Source organism: Anarrhichthys ocellatus, unplaced genomic scaffold (assembly GCF_004355925.1).
Source record: "Anarrhichthys ocellatus isolate YVR2014 unplaced genomic scaffold, GSC_Weel_1.0 scaffold21, whole genome shotgun sequence".
NCBI lineage: Eukaryota > Metazoa > Chordata > Actinopteri > Perciformes > Anarhichadidae > Anarrhichthys > Anarrhichthys ocellatus.
In genome coordinates this window covers 3,533,036-3,552,248 of record NW_022280051.1, presented here as the reverse complement: position 1 = coordinate 3,552,248, position 19,213 = coordinate 3,533,036, and the positions used below count along the sequence as shown (strand labels likewise).

Sequence of the window (19,213 nt, the reverse complement as noted above, 5' to 3'; positions counted from 1 at the left end):
GGCGTGCCGACCGCCATCTACTGCAAGTATAGAGTGCTGTAGGGAGGACGTATTTTGGTAGGCCAACCCGAATGTTCTCCGCACTGGTTATTGCAGAAAATAAACTCTGAAGAAAACACAAGTTTATGAGATTTATTGATCAGCAAGATAATCTTCACAAATTAGCACCAACTTGGTTTTTTTTTAAGCGTAAATACAATCAGCAGCAGTAAAAAGTTAGACGATAAAGAAACAACACCGTGGTCACGTAACTTCTTGTCACCACCGCTAAACTCTGTTTGGCAGGATGACGTTCAGTAGTCTCATTGTAGCAAAATTCTGTAGAACAAGAAGTAAAGTCTCTTAAATTTGAGTTAAACACAACCCTTAATTCAGGCATCTAACAAAAAACATTGACTTTAAAACGAGGGAACCGTAAGTGTAAAACTGCTGACTCATTTTCTGGTTTTAGGACTCATTCAACTATGGATAAGTACCTCATGCAACCCCACTTCAAATAATCCCATGATATGCTTATGATAAATCATCTCACTATTTTAAGGACATTATGGAAATTCCTTCACCGGCCAGTTAAATGAACATCGTGCTCATCCAGCGACGCAGACACCAGATTTGGCAGGATGACTGCATGTGTCGTCTCTTGGGGTCAACAAAAAGTCAAAATGTCAAAGATCAATGCTGACAAGTAGCCAGAAGCAGGCCGGGATGTGTATGTCTGTGCCTAAAGGTTCATCCTTTGCTAATGTAGGACAGCTTCCTGTCTCTGTTTCACATTAGACCTGCACATTACCATCTCCACTTCCCTGTGGTGAACATAATAAAGCCTGTGAAGGGAAATCAGCGATGCTCTGTGATTATAGTGAATGTCTGGCGGGGCAAAGCATAGGCCTGTCCAATCTGTCGGCAACAGAGGCATGCTACAAATAGCTATAGGTTAGCGGCTCATGTGTGCGTGTCCTCCGAGCCTGAATACTTGTGTTTACATGGCATGAAGGGAGCTATTTCTTCGCCTCTGTATTAACGTCCCCCCCCCCCCCCCCCCGAATCATGTCTTGCAGCATGGACATTTTCTGCAGGGGGGTAAGGGAGTGCGTTGAGATCCAGCTTACACCGCCTCGGGGCTGACGGCGTGTGAGATGTTTGACAGCTCCTCTGTGAGCCTGTCAGTCCTTTCTCTGGCCATCTCTCTCTGTTTAGCCATTCCTGCGTCTGACCTTGCTAGCCCCATTGAATGTTTTATTATTCCCCCTCCGAAACATGTTGAAAGGTAATCAATGGCCATCACTGCCAACAAAGACGGTGTCTCTTCAAGGATAGCCGGGGTCAACTGGAAAATGCTTGAGTCGTAGGCTGGCATTATCACAAATCAATGACCTATTGTCATGAAACTATTTATGCATGTGTGTCTTTCTTTTGTTGTCTAGTGTATTTTTTTAAGCTTATGTTATTAAATTGTTCAATAACTTATTGAAGCTTTTTCTATCGGCTGTGCAGTGCTTAAAGTTTTAGATGTAAAAAATATTAAAATAGGCTTAAGATGGATTCCTTTTCCTTTTTTCTTGGAGTCTACAGCCAACTGATAAAGCTTTAACAGGTGCATTTGTCACTGTTGCCCTTACAGCAAACCTTTACCTTCACTCAACACCACAAAAACAACCTCTGGACCTCAGCGACATCATGTCTCTGAGGAAATGTAACTTTTTCAACAGGACACAGTTTTACCCTTCAAGATGGCAGAGAGGTGTCCCACCTCCCCCTTGCTCTGAGAGTCTTTGCAAGAGCCTCCCTGACTGTAAAATCACGGAGATTTACTGTCTGCTGGAGGTGAGCAGAAACCAGAGGCAGGTGAGAGGTCACGGCCATGAGGCGAGGCGGCTGGTGGTACTGTGCGAAGGAGAAGTCGCCGGTGACATGTGAAGGGAAGGCCAGGTGCTAATTGGAGCATTGGGAGCGCAAACTAGCTGGCTGGCGGGGCAGCATGATGGACAGGTTTTCATCTCAAGTTTCGGCTCCTACAGGGAATATTAGCCAACACCTCAGCAGGTCAGCCGTGCAATGAAACCAGCAGTTGACATTGGTGCTGGATAACATCACTCCGCACAAACGCACGCACACTTAGCCAAGGGAGGAAATACACTCCTGGCTCTCATGTCATATTTAGATGCGGCGTCTGCTTTGGGAAGCCAACGTGAGAGAAGGGATACTCAGGTATTCTGTTCAGCTATATGATTCCCATTAAAATGTCTGGATATAGATAATTGGCGACAGACAACAATCGGAAAATGAATGAGACGTAGTAGATATAAAGCCAACGCTGGCTTCTGTCCACAACAAGTAGTTGCAGTACAGTAAGTTAGTGCATGCTGTTTGCATTTAGAGTGCTGGGCACAGCCTGCCTGAGAATGTGGAATATGTCTGTTGGACAGACAATCGGACGACTCTGTCAGCCAGACGCCCTGGGTGGTCTCCACGCACTGGAAAGACACCTTAAGGTCCCCTCTGCTATATGTATACACCACCAGTCACTGTATACCATCAGGCTGGTCCCCAAGGAGAATGGATGGCCGTCTCGTTCGGGCAACAGCCATTAGTTATACTGGAGGGGCCTGTCAGTTGCCAGGATAAAACCTTTTACTGGTGCAGTATGTGTGAGTGGGTCAGCACTGCGTTAGGTAAGTGCAGCCATCCAGAACTGAATCAGAAGAGCTCTTAGTATTGTCCGGGACAAAGAGCAATGGTATTTGGCACCAGGTTTGAAGTCAGGCCTCCGTGATGAAACTCAGTCCCATCTTGTGAGGAGAGATGAATTGCAAGGGGGCGGTATAAGCCCCTGCTTCAATATTTATCAAGACGGGTGATGGGGGTCCTCCCACCGGCTGCCCCTGACAACCACAGTGCTGGTTCTCCTTGAACTGAATGGAAAGCAAAGCACCATTAGCATGGAGTTAATTTATTCATGCCAGCCTTTCAGGTACAAAGCCAATGGATGAGGGCTGCATTTGCCTGGGGAGACACCAAGGTTAGTTTGTAATTGGTCCACTGTCCAACCCTGAAGTGTTAATTAGGTGCAGGGACCTTTTGGCTTGTGTTCAGACACTGGTGTTAATCAAAAAACCCAACACTCCAGACAACCAGTCAATTTGTTTAACGCTGCTCGTCCCTGTTTCACGAGGGCTAAGCGGATGTTCTGACAAAATAATACCATATTGTTGCCCCATGCTGATTTTATCACCTTTTGATGGCGACAAAAAACTCTGATTGATTTCATGAAGTGAATCTTATTCAGTTTCCTACAAAATGAACCACAATGCGACACTGTTTCCTCTCGTGTTCTTCCACCTCTTGTTATCTCCCATCAAGTTGGCAGAAGAGCCTAAGGCTGCCGGAGTGACACCAGCTCAGTCAGTCAGGCACCAACTCCCAAAACCTCAGTCCTGGGCGGTCCAAAACTATACAGTGTCCTCTCTCATAAAGATCCCACATACTTTCCAGTGACAGTGAATCTCTAATTTTTACGACGCAGCGTTACAACAAACCACTCCTTGTATGGACATCCCAAACCAGAACCATGGAAGAGTTGTTTACTGCTGGAGGCATTGCTGTAGAACTTGGCCTCAAAGATTGTTTGCGTGATCGAAAAAGCCAAGTCTGTCAGAAAGTCTTATGGGTTGAAAAACTGAAGGGAGCTTGCCTGTGGGGTGGTTGTCTCTCGACTATATCTTCACAACAGAGCAAAGTGAGCACTGCAATCTCCTTTAATTGCTGGCAGACAAACAGGGGACACAAAAACAGGTCCCTTTCTTTTGCCCACATTTCTTTCTATTTATTCTTTTCACCACAATCGCATGAAAGAGCATGATGTTGTTATTTTATCTGTGAGTATCTGGGTTATTACCCTGGAGTCTGTGCCCATTAACAATCGATTCCTCTACGGTTTACAGAAGACTGAATTGCCCACCGACATGATCACAGCTTGTAGTTTCTTCAGATATCTTTTCTTCAAGGCTGTAGGGACCGCATTTCATTTTGAAACTCCAAAAAGGATGTCAGTCGGGGATCAATTGACATGGCATACATGTTTCAAGATGAGTGTGCATTCATCACCTGTCATAACATCTTTGCAGATCTGACCTCGGGCTGCAACCATTGATCGATTTCAGTATTGATTAAATTACCATTTCAGTTGTTTTTGTCCAACCAACAGTCCAGAACCCAACAATATTGACAAATCTCAATGTTTAAGCCGTCTACAATTCCCTTAGAACTGGGCAAACTCCATCTACTGAGGAAGGTCGGGTGAATCAATTGAAAGCTCCAGAACAGCCACTAATGGACCTTGTTGTGACGCTCTCCAAGGATTTGCTGATTTTCTTTGATTCATATGATTGTAAATTAATTTGCGAAGCTGAAAATGGGGACTATTGTGACATTTTCTGCTTGAGTTAAATGGGCAGTCCACCAATTTTACACAAAAAGTCCAGTTTATTCTGTGAACATTTTTATGATTTATTTTGTACCCCATAAGGAAAAGTCTAATAAAATAAACCTGATGTTGTCAATAGGGTTTTCTGTTTTTAAAGAAAGCTTGCAATATTAAAATGGTATACCAATTAATCATCAAATCGTTTCAGGAAACGTTGATTTTTTCTACATTTGCATTACAGCCCATCCTCCAACATGTGAGGAGGAAAGTTTTCGGCTAATAGCATCTCGTCTGCATCACAGAAAGCAACCTGCTGTTTAATATTGAATGACTGCTGTCGTTTCCCTGCCTAACAAAAGGCTTTTGTGCTGCTTCCGCTTGACCACTTCACACACAAAAAAACACATCAAAGAGAGGGAATCTCAGCTCTCCAGCCGCCACCTTGCCCTTTCCGCTAACCCCACTGTCCATCGCAGGGATGAGGGTGCATTGTATCACCATCGGTCTGCCATCTGACCACTGGGGCAGTATGGGTCAAAGCTCAAAGTCAAAGGCAGGACACTGGGGACTGTTGTGAGGTCCGCAGGGAGCTGTAAGGCCCACCTGCCCACATACATAATAGAAAACCCACCAACTGTCAATGCTCCACCCTTGCTTCCTCTCTCTCTCTCTTTTCAGTTTCTTTCTCTCTCCACCCGCAATGACGACAGCAGCAAGAAAGACAAAACAACAGACATTTCATCACTGTCATTACCTCAGCTATTCCTAATCCTACTATCAAGTGTGCGATCCCCTCCTTTGTATCTTTACGCTAAATATCAACCCTGCAGATAATTGTTCCTTTCGTAACGGTGGACGTTATTCTATTAACTATTGGTCTGTCCTTCAGCATCCTCGAAACCACAAAACAACACTGTCCACAACATGCTGCTTGGCTGAGTAACGATGTCCACAAACACTTGTGACACTCCTCCGTCAGGGGAAGTTGTGTGATCTCAACAATGAGGAATGCGTATGAACTCCAGACTAACTAACTGCATGTGGTCCAGAGAATTTCTTCATCGCTGACGCAAAATCAAAAATCAATGTGCTTCCAACTCTTGTTTTCTGTTGTTGTTGTTTTTCAATCATGAAGCATAAATGTGAGGTGGTGGTGGCGCCAAAAAACTTGATAAGATGCCACAGATGGAGTGAATTTAACTAGTAGCAGTTTCGGTCAAAGACCTCATATGAAGGTTATGAGCTGGCATTGATTGTGTAAACAGATGGTCCCCATGCAAATATTTAATGACGCTGAAAAACCTTGACGATTGTTGAGAGCAACCCACCCTCTCCCTGATGGAGCAGGTGCACCATCTGGCAATATGAACTTTTGATGTTGGTCTTCAATGCTGCAGCAGTGCAGGCATGACTCGTATGTGTGTATGAGAGTGAAAGCAGAGCACTGAGAAGACACCGGATCCAACGGTATGTTGGGCTCCAGAGGGTTTCGGTTCGTCTCTCAGTTGGATCCATGTGGCACACCCCTGCTGCGTCCCATCACAGCACCAGGCTTCACTGGCCTTCCACCTTCATGAAAAAATGAAAGTCTCCTATTTCCCCCCCACTGTGAAAACAATACAAAGGTCACCACAATATTAAACCGTTATTTCACCACACCCCTCTGGACAATTTATTCCCCTTGTGGAATGTTCTGGAGGGTCGCTGTCAGAAGTGGAGATAAAAAGACAGGAGTGAACCATGGTGACCGAGTCAATTAACAGTGGGGGTTGTTCAGTCATCTTTATTTTGGAGGGCAGGAATTAAACTTGAAAAAAGGAAACTTTGGCCTTTAAAAATACAGTTAATAAACTAAGCTTCAGTTTTAAGTTCAGCATTAACCACAGTTTTTTAATCCATCATCCTATAAAAATGACTCCGCACAGAAGCCTTGCACACTGAGTGAAATGTGTTTTGTTATTCTATTTGTTGCTAAAAATCTCGCAATACGAAACACAACTGAATCAATAATGTGGGTGCAATGAATGACATTAATCTACTTATCAGATGCTATTTTGGATGATGTTTGCATTTACGGTGGCTCTGAGGGTTCAAACACCTCTGATGGATGTGAAAAAAACTGAAAAAAAAGACAATGATGGACAAAAGCTTGGGAGCCGGTGTGTAAATGTGGTTAATAATAATAATTATTGCAACAATTTTGGACGAAAAATACAAACTTGGTGTGCAAAGGCCCGTAGCCTGGTTATTTATATTAACCACTATTTCTAAATTTGTATTTGATCTTTTATGATATTAATAATTATACAACTTTTTTTCTAGCTGAGCTAACGTTAGCCAAGTTATTGCTATTCTAACGTTAGCTAGTTATAGCTTTAGCTAACGTAAACCACAGACAGCAGTCATAAGAGTAAAAAGAAAGATACTGCTTACACGTTACAGTGATCTACAATGTCACCTACATGTCGGTCATATTGTAAATTAACTATTTAATCAAAATGTCACTTAACCCTCTGCTGTATTTGCAACAAAAGACTAATTTGTATCCCTAACATTTACTCCTCGTATACCAACTAAAGTATGGCTGAGCTAAAGAGGCTTGGCCATACTACTATTTTGTAATCATTAGAGCGAATGCTTCATAACAGATGTGTCTTCTTTCACCTCTTGTCTTTTTCTTCACCCCAATCTTACATATTTTAAAAAGCTGTGTTTTTTTTGTCTTCTACCCAGTGAGGTAACTCAACCACTGAGCCTGTAGGCAATAGGCTTTATAATGTACAATTGTAAAACTCCTGCTCAGACCGTCCATTATAAACATCTGTACGCTTTATGACATTAGCCAATCTTTAGGCACCAGAAAAATCAGCTGGAAGACTGTTTGAATTAAGACTTACCTCCTTGTGTAAATATGCGGTAAAGTATTGTGGTCTAAAAGGTTTTCCTGAATCCCCTCCAAGACCGTATATTGGGAAGATAAATTTTCTGAGCTTTGCGTTTTTTTTAATTAGCTGCTGGTGAGTCTTTCACCGTTGGTAGCTCACACTCTGGCGGAGCAAGGCACGTATCATCTTAAACCTTTTCAGCGTTAGGAAAACATTGCCTCTGCACAGATCTCTCTGTGTGAAGCTATCTGAAATCTCCTCAGCTTTGAAGCGTGAGGCTGATGTGATCGTTTCTCTTTATTAAACACACATCTGCTTTACAGGACGCATTCACAATATAATTTTGTTCCTGGCAAGTCAGGTAAAAACAGTCCTGCTTGTGTGCATGTTCTTCATTAGGCGCCACATGATGCTTTAGCCTTCGGATGATACAATGTTCAAAAATACCCTGCTCTCAGTTCAAGACTTAAACCGTATAAGGCAACTTAGGTAAACACGGTGGATGTAGAGAGTGAAGAATCGTGGGAAAAAGTCTCCTGGGAGTGAAGTGGTTAACTCGTCTTTATTTCAAGTTAAACACTTCAGTCTTTTACGAGACGAACGCCCCAAACAACAGCCCATGATCAGAGTGAGGGGTGCCACAGAAAAGCCACTTTCCTTCAAGATAAAAGGCCCCCGCCTCAATTGCGTACGTCACACAATAATGAAAATGTGACTTTAGCCCAAAGGCATGGAGGCAAAGCGCAGGCAACCTGTAGGCAACCTGTTTGTTGATTAGAGGATGGAGTACAAAGAGAGCTGTGGGAGGGTCAACGGAGGGGAGGAAATGGAGGGTGTAGATCTACGTTGCCCCCCCGCTCTCAGCACAGATTGGAAAAGTGATAAATATGCATGAGTTTGGCTTCAACAGGGAGGACCTTTGATGGTGTGGTTGAGAGTTCTCTATCTCTGGAGCAAATAGGCTGAAAATAACTGTCGGAGAATTGTTTATGTGCGAACAATACACGCTTTTAATGAGTAGGAGAGACTCTGTTTTCATACTGAATGTCCCCTGAACAACTCCGTAGTCATAGCTTCTCTTTTATGACTGGATGAAAGCTGAAGTAATAATCTCGACTGTTTTCCTTTTAAATAAATGTCTGTTAAGTCACTATTGCCGAATGAGCTGTTGAGGATTGAGCCTATGGCCCACTGATGAGATTGTTTGCATATGCAGTATTACAAACTGGGCGTGTGTGGCGACAACCACTGGAGAGTGACAATTCAGTCCTAATCCTAAGAAAGTGGAAGAATTTCATTTTCACTTAACAAAAGCAGCTAAATATTCATATTGAGGGAAACTTCAGTTGCCCTCAATATGAAATTGCAACAAGAGCATGTGTGAACTGACTTTATTAAAGCGCAGCATCCAAATCCTGACATTCAGTCTTATTGAGTTCCCTTTTGAGATCTCTCTTGAGACTTCATTCGGAGAGCCTAACGTGGTCTTGTGTGTAGCTTTTTCTCTTGAGTTAAATTTAGTAGAAATAGGAGAAAACTTCTCTCATCTCAGTGTGGAAACATGCTTATTTGTATCTGTGTGTGTCTCAGACCTGCAGGCCTCCCAGTCCTTTGAACACTACAGTATATCAGAGAAGGCCATGGACTACAGGATCCTGCAGATGGACGAGGACCAGGACAGGATGTACGTGGGCTGCAAAGACAATGTCCTCTCCATGGACATTAACAACATCACCCATGGCACGCTTAAGGTCAGCAGATGTTTATTATCAGGATCTATGATGACGTTTTGTCTTAATACAATGCTGGCAAGGAGAAAATACAATGTTTGGTAAATTGAACAGTGTGTTAGGCACACCATATAACTGCTGCACTGGTATTATTCTAATCTGTGCAATGATATGCAAATTACCATACATTTGCCTCCATCACAACCATTTTAGGGTTATTCAAACGAGGCATAAACATGCCCGAGCTCTCTGATAGCTGATTCTGTATGCAGTGAAGGAGTTATCTTCAGTGTAATTGACAGGCATGAAGTGCATAAACAGATGGGAGAGCATTTAGGTTCCCCCAGGGAGCACTGCACCGCATCCATTTCTCCCGGAGTAAATTGCTTGATATATTCATCGAGCCAGACCTTCAAGCACCTCTCGCAGGTTTGAAAACTCTCACATTTTCCACTGACGGTAGCTGGCTCCAAACACTGACACAGGAACTTCTATCGAAACTGAAAATATTTTTTGCTTTGTTCATTTCCCGCACATTTTCCCTGTGATTAAATGGGATATGATCAAACCTCAGCTTGTCTCTCTCAATCTGTTACTGGCTCCCTGGACTCAATTCCCCACTTGTCACTAATTTGAATGCTGTGCTGTTTTTTTTTTCTTCCCGCCAGGTGTTTTGGCCTGCGTCCACGATCAAGATAGAGGAATGCCAAATGGCAGGAAAGGACCCCACGGTAAGAACCCTCGACATTTCAAAACCCTTCTCTTGGATTTCCTTAGGCCTTTTTAGACTAAAAAGTAAAAAATAAGCATCACCTGCACCTTCAACTAGAGGGCTGGAACATCTGGCTGCAGCACACCAGCGTCCCTTTTGGACCCTGTACTGTAAATGGTGAAGTTGCTGATGAACAAGATCTAGATGAAAGGTCTTGTCAGCTGTTCCCAGATCCGTTCCCCCCTCTCCCATCTGCGAGCTTGTTTCAGGTCCAACCACATGTGTGTAGCAGGCAGCAGATGTCCATAGGGTCACGTACTGGCCCCGGAGTCCTCCTGGCATCAAGAACCAGAGGCGTGGGAGGATCCACGGAGCGCCGTAGAAAAACAAACCAGAGGCAAAGCTCGCAAATGGGATGCAGCTCATTGACTCGGAGATTTCATAACCCAGCGTGATTCTGAGCAGCACCTGTTCGCTGCAACAACATTTAATGAAGGCATGCGGTCGGACTCAGAAGAGTGATTCCTCCTCCGCCTCTGCTTTCCACTAGTTGGGTTGCTCTGGAATCAGTACACGCACAGTTGCCTATAGACAGTGCAGTGCAGAGTAGAGAAGTTTTTTAAAAGACGAAATCTCCCGTGCAACTTCATCAATTCAAACCCTAATTTTCAAAGTAACACTATAAGTTACCATAAAAAGCATCAGCGCTGCCCGTTTGTCCCACATTCTCCACCATCTCTCCGTCCCCTGGCAGCAGCTGAAGTAATGGAGCCAGGCTCTTGTACGACATGCTGTTGCAGAAATAGAGAAAAAGCTGTTTCCAGTCACTGAGTGATTTTTGCTGCTCTGAGTCACAGCCCGCCCACTGCAGACAGGCTCCCACAAATATTTGGGTGAGCCATCTTTGTGTGGAGCCAGTCAGTGGCCCCTTCTCCCTTCTGTCATCCCCCTTTTTTTTTACTCACAACTCTGCCAGTTTCTCTTCTAAAACATTCTCTTTCTTCCACCGTCCTTGGTCACTTTTTCAAACCCTCGGTTTCTTCCCTACCGCAGTACATATTTTGTTTTCTCTCCCCCATGATGCCCCTCTTCTTTCTCATCGGTTTCTCCGTTTGAATCAGAGCGCCGCATCCCTTACGCTAAACATCTGTATATATTAAGTTACTCTTCTCCGATACAATCTGCGGTCAAGAGGGGCTCCAGAGAGCGACCGCACATTGTTTTTGCGCCGGGGGGGGGGGTGCCACAGAAGGAGAAAAATGCACCAACCAGGTTGATTAAGTCTGTTTGCTGCTGGCTCAGAAGCCTCCACTTTAAACTCAATGTGAACAGCACTTGAATTTGAGGTCGTAAAGGCTGGATGCTGTTTATCTGGCACGGCCAGCAAGCCTGCGTGTGAGTAAGAGTAGTAAACGCAGGAGAAAGATAAAACGGGACACAGCTACATATTTTAGTTGTATCTTCCTCTTGCGTTTCCCATTCATTTCCCACGTGGCTCTGTGAAATTCGACATCAGGTGTGGGTGCAGGCCCGGTGGGTGCGTGAGGGTTGGAGCAGAGTGTGATGAGGTGAATGGGTGATAAAAGTGAGGATAAAGTAAGACAAATGGGGAGAGATAAAGAGGAGGAACATAAATAACAAGGATGGGCGTGTGATGGTGAGAATTCCCTTGTTTTTCGTGGATGGCTCCCATTGGAGCCGCGCACCAACCGAGAGCTGCAGCAGCTGCCATTCCTGCAGCCGTGGCCAAGTTCCCGACGGCTCCCTGGATGTGTTTTTTCCCTCTCCTCCCCACTCCATTCTTCTCTCCCTTCCTTTCTCCGCTCATTTTCTGCAAGCTCAGGCTTAATTAGCCACAAAGTCCAGCGCTACCGCTTCTGCCCTTCGTGTTTGGGAAGCGAAAGCAGAGATGGATCAGTGATCTGCCTTTAACTATATATATCACATATACCACTGACACTCTTTTTCCACTGGCCTTAATACCAGACCAGTGAGCTGTGGGACTGCTTGATTGTGCAGCATGTGATTGTATACCCATCATAAGAAGTGAGATAAAGTTTGAATTACTCCCTCATATGGAATAGGATACTTCAGGAGAGATAAACAAGCTCTGGGTTCGGTATTCACCTTGGCTGCACACCAGGAAGTAGACCTTATCCCCTGTTATGTCTGAGTCAGTGTGTTGCGTCACAGCCTAGATCAAGAAAATATGAAAGTCATTATTTTTTAGAGTGCATGCCAACTGCTATTTATATTGTTATTGTATTAAATGATTATTCAAGGTTGAATAACATTAAAGCAACTCTAATGTTTGCTGAACCGTGACGACAAGTAAAACTGGAATGCTTGTAACAGTACCTCAAATGAAGAAATGTCATGAAGTCGACTCACCAATCTGTGTTGTACAACAGTATTTCAGCAAACATTAGCCGTCAAAACCAAGTTAGGCTGTAGCAGCAATACAGAGTGTATTGAATTGAAGAATGCTGCATTTTATTGCCTATAAATTTCCATGTATTTTGTACGATGAACAATGTTTTATTTCTTCTCTCAAAAGCTACATGAAGTGATGTGAGACACCAATACATTATAACAGTTGACTGTTTAACTGTAGGTTTAACATTTCATTGTAATTCATCTGAGGGACATTTTTTATTGTTGTTTCTAACCTACTGAACGTTTGACGTGTCTCTCTTTGTTTATCGGTGCTTTCCAGCATGGCTGTGGGAACTTCATCCGGGTGGTGCAGCCGTTCAACAGAACTCATCTGTTCATGTGTGGCAGCGGAGCGTACAGTCCCGTCTGTGTGTACATCAACAGGGGCCGCAGACCAGAGGTGGGAGCACGTTGACGGATTCACTTCACTATATGTATACAAACTCTTGACGGTGTAAACCATGTTTTTGGGGACATTGGCCATGGTGGTCAACACAGCCATTACTCAACTCAACCAAAACTCTCCATGTGTTTGGTAGTTTATTCACATTAAAGGACTATAGGATATGCTGCAGGCTGCTGAATGATACTACACCACTAACATGATCTTCAGAGTGTTAAAATAAAAACATCTGGTCCTTAAATCTTAGTATTTATACTTAAATTTAAAAAAAAACTGTGGAGGGGGTTTGGTGGGTTTTGTAAAGCTAGAAATAATGAGCAAAAGAACATGCAGTGATTCCCCTGTGGTTCACAGTAAACCTAATTACATTACCATAATTGATGTGCTCATTACTCCGTTGAGACAGTATTTCGTAACTCGTATTCTTTGTTATTCCCTAAAAATAGTGTTTACTGTTTATGTCACAGCCCTGAATGCGTAATAAAGTCAGAGTAGTGACAATACTGCCACCCAGAGCAAGTAAGCAAAAAGTATCTTCTGAGAGAGATTAAGTACTTGTAAAATTCTCTTTTCTCATTTTTTGAAGAATCAGATATTGACTAATTATTTAGGGATTCCAAACAAAATATGAAATAGAATGTCTTTACAGCACTCAATACTGGAAGGAGTACACCATTGCCATAATTCTGAGTCCCCAAGAAATGAAAATATATGCAGTAGATGACGACCATGTGCATATGAACTCGCAATAATCTCCTCACAGTTTATCTAACAATAGCGTATTCGTTTACTGTACTACAAGGAGTTTGGAATTGTCACCACATGAAACAATAGACTCCATAACTTTATACAAGCAAAGTTTTCTATGTAGTCAGTTTGATGCCACATGAGAGGAGATGCTGAGGATAAGCGGGTGAAAATGGAGCTCTTGTGTCAGGGATAGAAGGTTGATGGCTGATTTCTGGGCACTGCGCTCTCATCTCCGGCCACACAGCTCTGGAAGTGGGAGAGCGAGGAAGCCCTCCAGGAGAAAAGTGCTCACCGAGTGAACAGCATTTAGCCACAGACTGCCGACTGCTGCCAAGCGCTAACAAGCAGAGCGGGTGAGCTCCCAACCAGGCTCTTTCCGCACCGCGGTGCCTTTTGTCATTTGGGGGTTTTGTTTGAAAGGCAGACTGCTCTGTTTGCAACGTGTGAGCTCAAACATGTCTCACGAAAAGGGATCTGTTAAGTGTAACAAGCTGCCCCGTGAGAACGTGCCCGAGACTATTATGTTGGGTTTTTAGACTGGATGAAGTGGCTGCAACAGGAAGACAGGTTATTTGCAGTTGTCACAGTTTTTGTGTCTTGTTTTTCAAACGTGCTCCTTAGATGCGTAGTTAATGATGCACAGCAATAAATGCCCATCTTACTGAATTAAGTAGTCTTTTATGTAGTCTTTAAATCTTGTATAGGGTGTGATCCCTTTACTTTTTCAGCAGATCAATGTGAAAACAGACTTTTAGCATCAAGTTCTGCACATACTTTCAAAGAAAAAAGGTAAAACATCGCAGTAAACCAACAATAAGCACATTTTTGAGTGCATGGGGCTTTAAAGGCTCATTACAACATCAAATTGTGGTGTAGAGGTTAATGACATGGTTTACCACATGGAGTCAGTCCACCTCCAGAACCTCTTGGCGAACAGACACATTTTCTTGGAAAATTCTCCTCGGCTGACGTCACCTCATCTTCATTCAAGGAAGCACCAGGACAGGGACAGGATCGATCTATAGTTTGCCCAAGTTATACTGTAAAAGGTGTCCAGTCCGCCACAAGGAAGGGGTTTAAACTTGGCAGCCGTTCCACCTGAGATGAAGAGATCCAACACATTTTCAGGGAAATTCCTTCCAAATGGAATGTTCTGTTTTTTTACTGCTCCACATGGGCCAGTTCATGCAGGACCATTCCTGTGCTTAGAACCAAAAGGGAGGGGAACGTGAGCAGGGCTACCTAGTGGGACGTTCATGGTATGCTCCTATATACTTGCAGTTTTATTGTGGTAGAAGCTACTGGACGGAATGGCTTATCATATAAAACTGTCTCCACAATCTCTGACTTCCTCTTTTCTCCGTCACAGGAACAAGTATTTCACATCGACTCCAGGACCGAATCTGGAAAAGGGAGGTGCTCCTTCAACCCTAAAGTGAACACAGTCTCCGTCATGATCAGTAGGTGTTTCCTACCTCCACCTTCATGACTTCTGTCTTTTCACCAACCCTGAAAAGTTGGTAGTACCAAAAATATATTTAAGTTTTGTTTGTTTTTCTACAGTAGCAAGGGCCCATTCGTTTGTGTTTTGGTTCTGAGTGACACTGTTGGTACTGTAATTTGATTGGTTCAGTATCTGCCCCAGTCAGTAGTGCGCCTCTTAGCAACCCCAGCCATCAAATGTCAGTTTGTAATAGTTAATGAAAAGTGAGGAGGCGACTTCAATACACATCAAACACAAACCACCAAAGCACCCTCTCCTTCAGGCCAGGCCGCGGCCTCTCTGTCCTTCTCTCTCTGATTGGTCGAGGAGTATTGGGTTGCTGTTGACACAGCTTAACACTCGGCGACGCATTGCACCCTCAGCTCTGCTTTCTGTCACCTGAGCACGGCCGTGTCAGCAGCAGCTTTTGCCAGCTAGTGATCTCCTTCAGAGATGCCCGGGAGGGAGGGTGGAATAACCTAGAGGGGCAGGAAGGAAGGTGCTCTGCCAAATGGAGTCGAGGTCAGAAGGGAAAGGCTGGTGAAGCAGTGATGCGGCTTCTCCGAGCCTCAGAGAATCAGAAGTGTTGTCTGGACTCGATAAGATCTGCACTTCGTCTCCCCATCCGCATGTTTTGGACCCTCTGTGGCCGTCTGTGCCGTCAACGCTCCCTCCTTAGCGGGCCAGCTTGGATGTGGGCCACATTCCTTTAATCCTTCCCCAATTTGCCCCATATCCTCCGTACATATATTCCAGACCTGATGGATGATGAAGTGAGGGTAAAGGAATGATAGAACAGAGTATTTCATTAGCAGCAGAACACACACCGACTGTAAAGCCATTCATAGAACATATTTATCCGTCAAAGAAACAAATATTGGTGTATTCTATCCATATTATATTATTGTTTTTTGGTTCTGCAAAATATGTGCGCATATCGTTGACTTGCTGTGTGTTTCTTCTAGACCAGGAGCTGTTCTCAGGCATGTATATTGACTTCATGGGGACAGATGCTGCCATCTTCAGGAGCCTGACCAAGAGAAATGCAGTGCGAACAGACCAGCACAACTCCAAGTGGCTGAGTGGTGAGAGCAAACATTCTCTAGTGATTTTGGATTTATATGCATAAATACATTGATGAATTTACACATGTGATTTTTCCATTCATTTCTTAATTGTTAAAGTCTCCATGTATTCTCTTTTTTAACATTCAGAGCCAATCTTCATTGATGCCCACCTGATACCAGACGGAACAGACCCCAATGATGCCAAATTGTATTTTTTCTTCCGTGAGAGGCTAACGGACAACAGTGGAAATACTAAAAACATCCACACTATGGTGGCCAGAGTGTGTCCGGTGAGTGCCTTTGCATGTGCCTAAATAGATGGGTTATGCATGTTTGGTGGATTTGAGTTTGCTATGTGCAGCTTTTGTCTGCAGAGTGACATCGGAGGACAGCGGAGCCTGGTGAACAAATGGACCACCTTCCTTAAGGCCAGGATGGTGTGTTCAGTTCTGGAGGACGACGGTACCGAAACTCACTTTGACGAACTGGGTGAGTAGCATGAAGTAACAGGAACGCCATTGTGTTGTTTTTTACACGTTATATATGGCCTTTATTGGTTGCATGACGTCCATGCTCCATTTTATTTTCATGGTCCATTAAACAAGTTGAAAACAAACTTTGTGTTTTGGAAAACTCGAGACCATCCTAATTCCCGAAAGCTCGCTATTTTTGTTCCAAGACTTCCAGCAATTGCTTTCTCCATAAACAATCCGTGGAACTTCCTTTGTTTGGTCTGGATTAGGGCTGTAACCCTTTATCAACTTTCATAACAATTGTTCTGTTGTTTTTGGTTACCTTGTATTGGTTTATGAGCACATTAAGCTGCTTTTCCATTTAGCTCATCAGACCAGTGAATCTGTCAACATGTGCAGTTATTAATTCATGCATTCATCACTTTTTTTGGCAATCTCACCTGCAGGATGAGGTGATCTGGGATATAGGGAATTTGTTGTAGGCATTATTAGTATTACACATGTGTGTTTTCCCTTTCAGAAAATGTGTTTTTGCTGGAAACCGATCAGCCCAAGGGCCTGTTGGTGTTTGGAGTCTTCACATCCACAAGGTAAGGCCGACGGCGATGAAGCCAAGTGTAACATTCCTGCAGGCCTCAGTGGTTATGTTAATTACTGACTGGATATCAGCGGGAGGGGATGTGCTTGTCAAAGAGCCTGTTGTATAGAGACGTCATGTGTCATGTTGCAGAGCAGCTTATTCAGATGATGAACTATCAGTTACAGCGTCGTGGTGGCGCCACCATATGGCCTTCGTTTTGATTTTTTTGTCCTCGTGATTGTAAGCAGCAGTGCATTATTATGCTGCAAGACATATATTTATAGTATGCACTGATAGAGATTATGTTACATGATACATATTGTTGGATGGAGTAATACTACACAGCAGGACTTTTAGAGTGCAGAGAGAATTTCATTATTGCATTTTCCAGATGGGGGAAACATGAGCCTTGTTTGTCAGGTTTCAGAGAAAACAAGAAGGAACATGGTCACCTTTCTCTTTTTAATCGTATCTTGGAATAGTATTTAATAAGTATTGTATGTATGCCATGTTTAAAATGATCCTAAAACACTTTAGACCAACCAGTTCCAGTTCCAGCTCCAGCAAAAGAGAAAGAGACAAATACAACACAACACACATGTTTTGTGATTGTTTGTGCCTCCGTGTTTTCTTTTTGGTTTTATTGTATTTTTAACCAGCTTTAAATGCCCACTTGCCTCCGCATTACAGTCCTTGTTCGTAGTAATTCTGATATTATATGAGTATTTTCTCAACCCAATTAGGGACATTTAATCAAAATTCAATTATTAAACTCTCCTACCTCAGTAAATCTTTGACATAAGAAAATTAGGAAGGAAAAGTTCACCCCATGCCGACTAAGCCTCTGTGGTAATTGAAGACAACCATACTGAATAAACCGATTTAGCGTCTCTCGATTAGCCGAAAGTCACAGTCAGCAGGGTTGCACGGCAAATTAGGAGGTTTAAAGGAATGGTCACTTGATCCAGATCCTGCCACAGGCCCTAGATCCACTTGTTAGCTCAGGATCATAGAAAGGTTACAGTAGAGTGTCCTGGCTCAAAGAACACAGCCAAACCAAACAGCGAGGTCCTTGAGGTCTCTTACCTCGATGTTATTCCTTTCTCCACACTGTGATTCTTCCTCCGTCTCCACTTCACACAATATGCTTCTGTTCTCCTTTTCAACAAAGACTCTTTTATGTGTGAAGAAGTGTGGTTTTAAATGACTTAGCCAAGCCGCATCAGATCAATGAGGGGAATAGAGGTGAGCTGTCCCCACCGGAGAGTGGCTTCTCGAGGTTGTGGGCTTAGCCGGTTCCCACTGTTGTGTTTCATTGAAAGTATGCATCTCATTTCCTCAGCTCCGTGTTTAAAGGCTCGGCAGTGTGTGTCTACAACATGGCCGACATCCTTACCGTCTTCAACGGGCCCTTCGCTCACAGAGAGGGGCCAAACTTCCAATGGGTGGCCTTCCAAGGACGCATCCCTTACCCAAGGCCCGGAACTGTAAGTTAATTTCTGGGTCATTCATTCATTCATAATTTGGAATCATCTACAACTAAATATCTCGTCAAATATCCATCTAAACCATACCTCCTTCAACATTTCAAGCCTGAAAAAGTAGTAGGGAGAGAACAAGTCTTGTATTATCAGCCTGTTAGTAAATTTCATAACATTACCAAAAAGAAGAGGAAAATATTTGTTTGCCATCTGCATCATAAGAAACTGCAACATTTCTGGCACTGCACACATTTATGTAAATAACAAATACATAAAATAACAAAGGCCCCAATATAGACCCTTGTGGGACTCCATATAAAACCTTCATCCATTCAGATCAATTATCATCTGTACATATTCTTTTAATATTATCTGAATATGCACATGCACAAACCTTTGTCAATGAGAGACTTTACACTCCCCTTTGTTTCTCCAGTGTCCTGGTGGAGCCTTCACACCTGACATTCACACAACAAAGGAGTTCCCAGACGACGTGGTGACCTTTGTACGAAACCACCCAGTCATGTTCAACCCCATCTACCCAGTGGGACGGAGACCTCTGGTGGTACGGACCAACGCTGACTACAAATACACATCAGTGGCCGTGGACCAGGTCATGGCTGCAGACGGCAACTACCAAGTGCTCTTCCTGGGCACAGGTATGAATGTAGACGGGTCTGGCAGATTCTAGCAAAGTACAGCCAACTTTGAGGGGGGGGTGGTTAAGCATGTGAGCTTTTTGTGGAGATAATTTCTTATGGCCACATTATCTATACTATGTTTTATATTG

The 19,213-nt window shown here is 43.5% G+C and overlaps 1 protein-coding gene across 1 annotated transcript in view; it reads left to right on the top strand.

The window, feature by feature from the left end:
* Positions 1-19,213, top strand: part of sema3c (sema domain, immunoglobulin domain (Ig), short basic domain, secreted, (semaphorin) 3C) — a 35,642-nt gene that overhangs the window by 8,214 nt on the left and 8,215 nt on the right. Inside the window, exons 3-12 of the mRNA XM_031859065.1 lie at positions 8,899-9,059; positions 9,707-9,769; positions 12,467-12,586; positions 14,709-14,799; positions 15,788-15,907; positions 16,037-16,179; positions 16,264-16,378; positions 16,883-16,952; positions 18,285-18,429; positions 18,860-19,082. Coding sequence (XP_031714925.1) covers positions 8,899-9,059; positions 9,707-9,769; positions 12,467-12,586; positions 14,709-14,799; positions 15,788-15,907; positions 16,037-16,179; positions 16,264-16,378; positions 16,883-16,952; positions 18,285-18,429; positions 18,860-19,082 — 1,251 coding nt within the window. The remainder of the gene's footprint in view (positions 1-8,898; positions 9,060-9,706; positions 9,770-12,466; positions 12,587-14,708; positions 14,800-15,787; positions 15,908-16,036; positions 16,180-16,263; positions 16,379-16,882; positions 16,953-18,284; positions 18,430-18,859; positions 19,083-19,213) is intronic.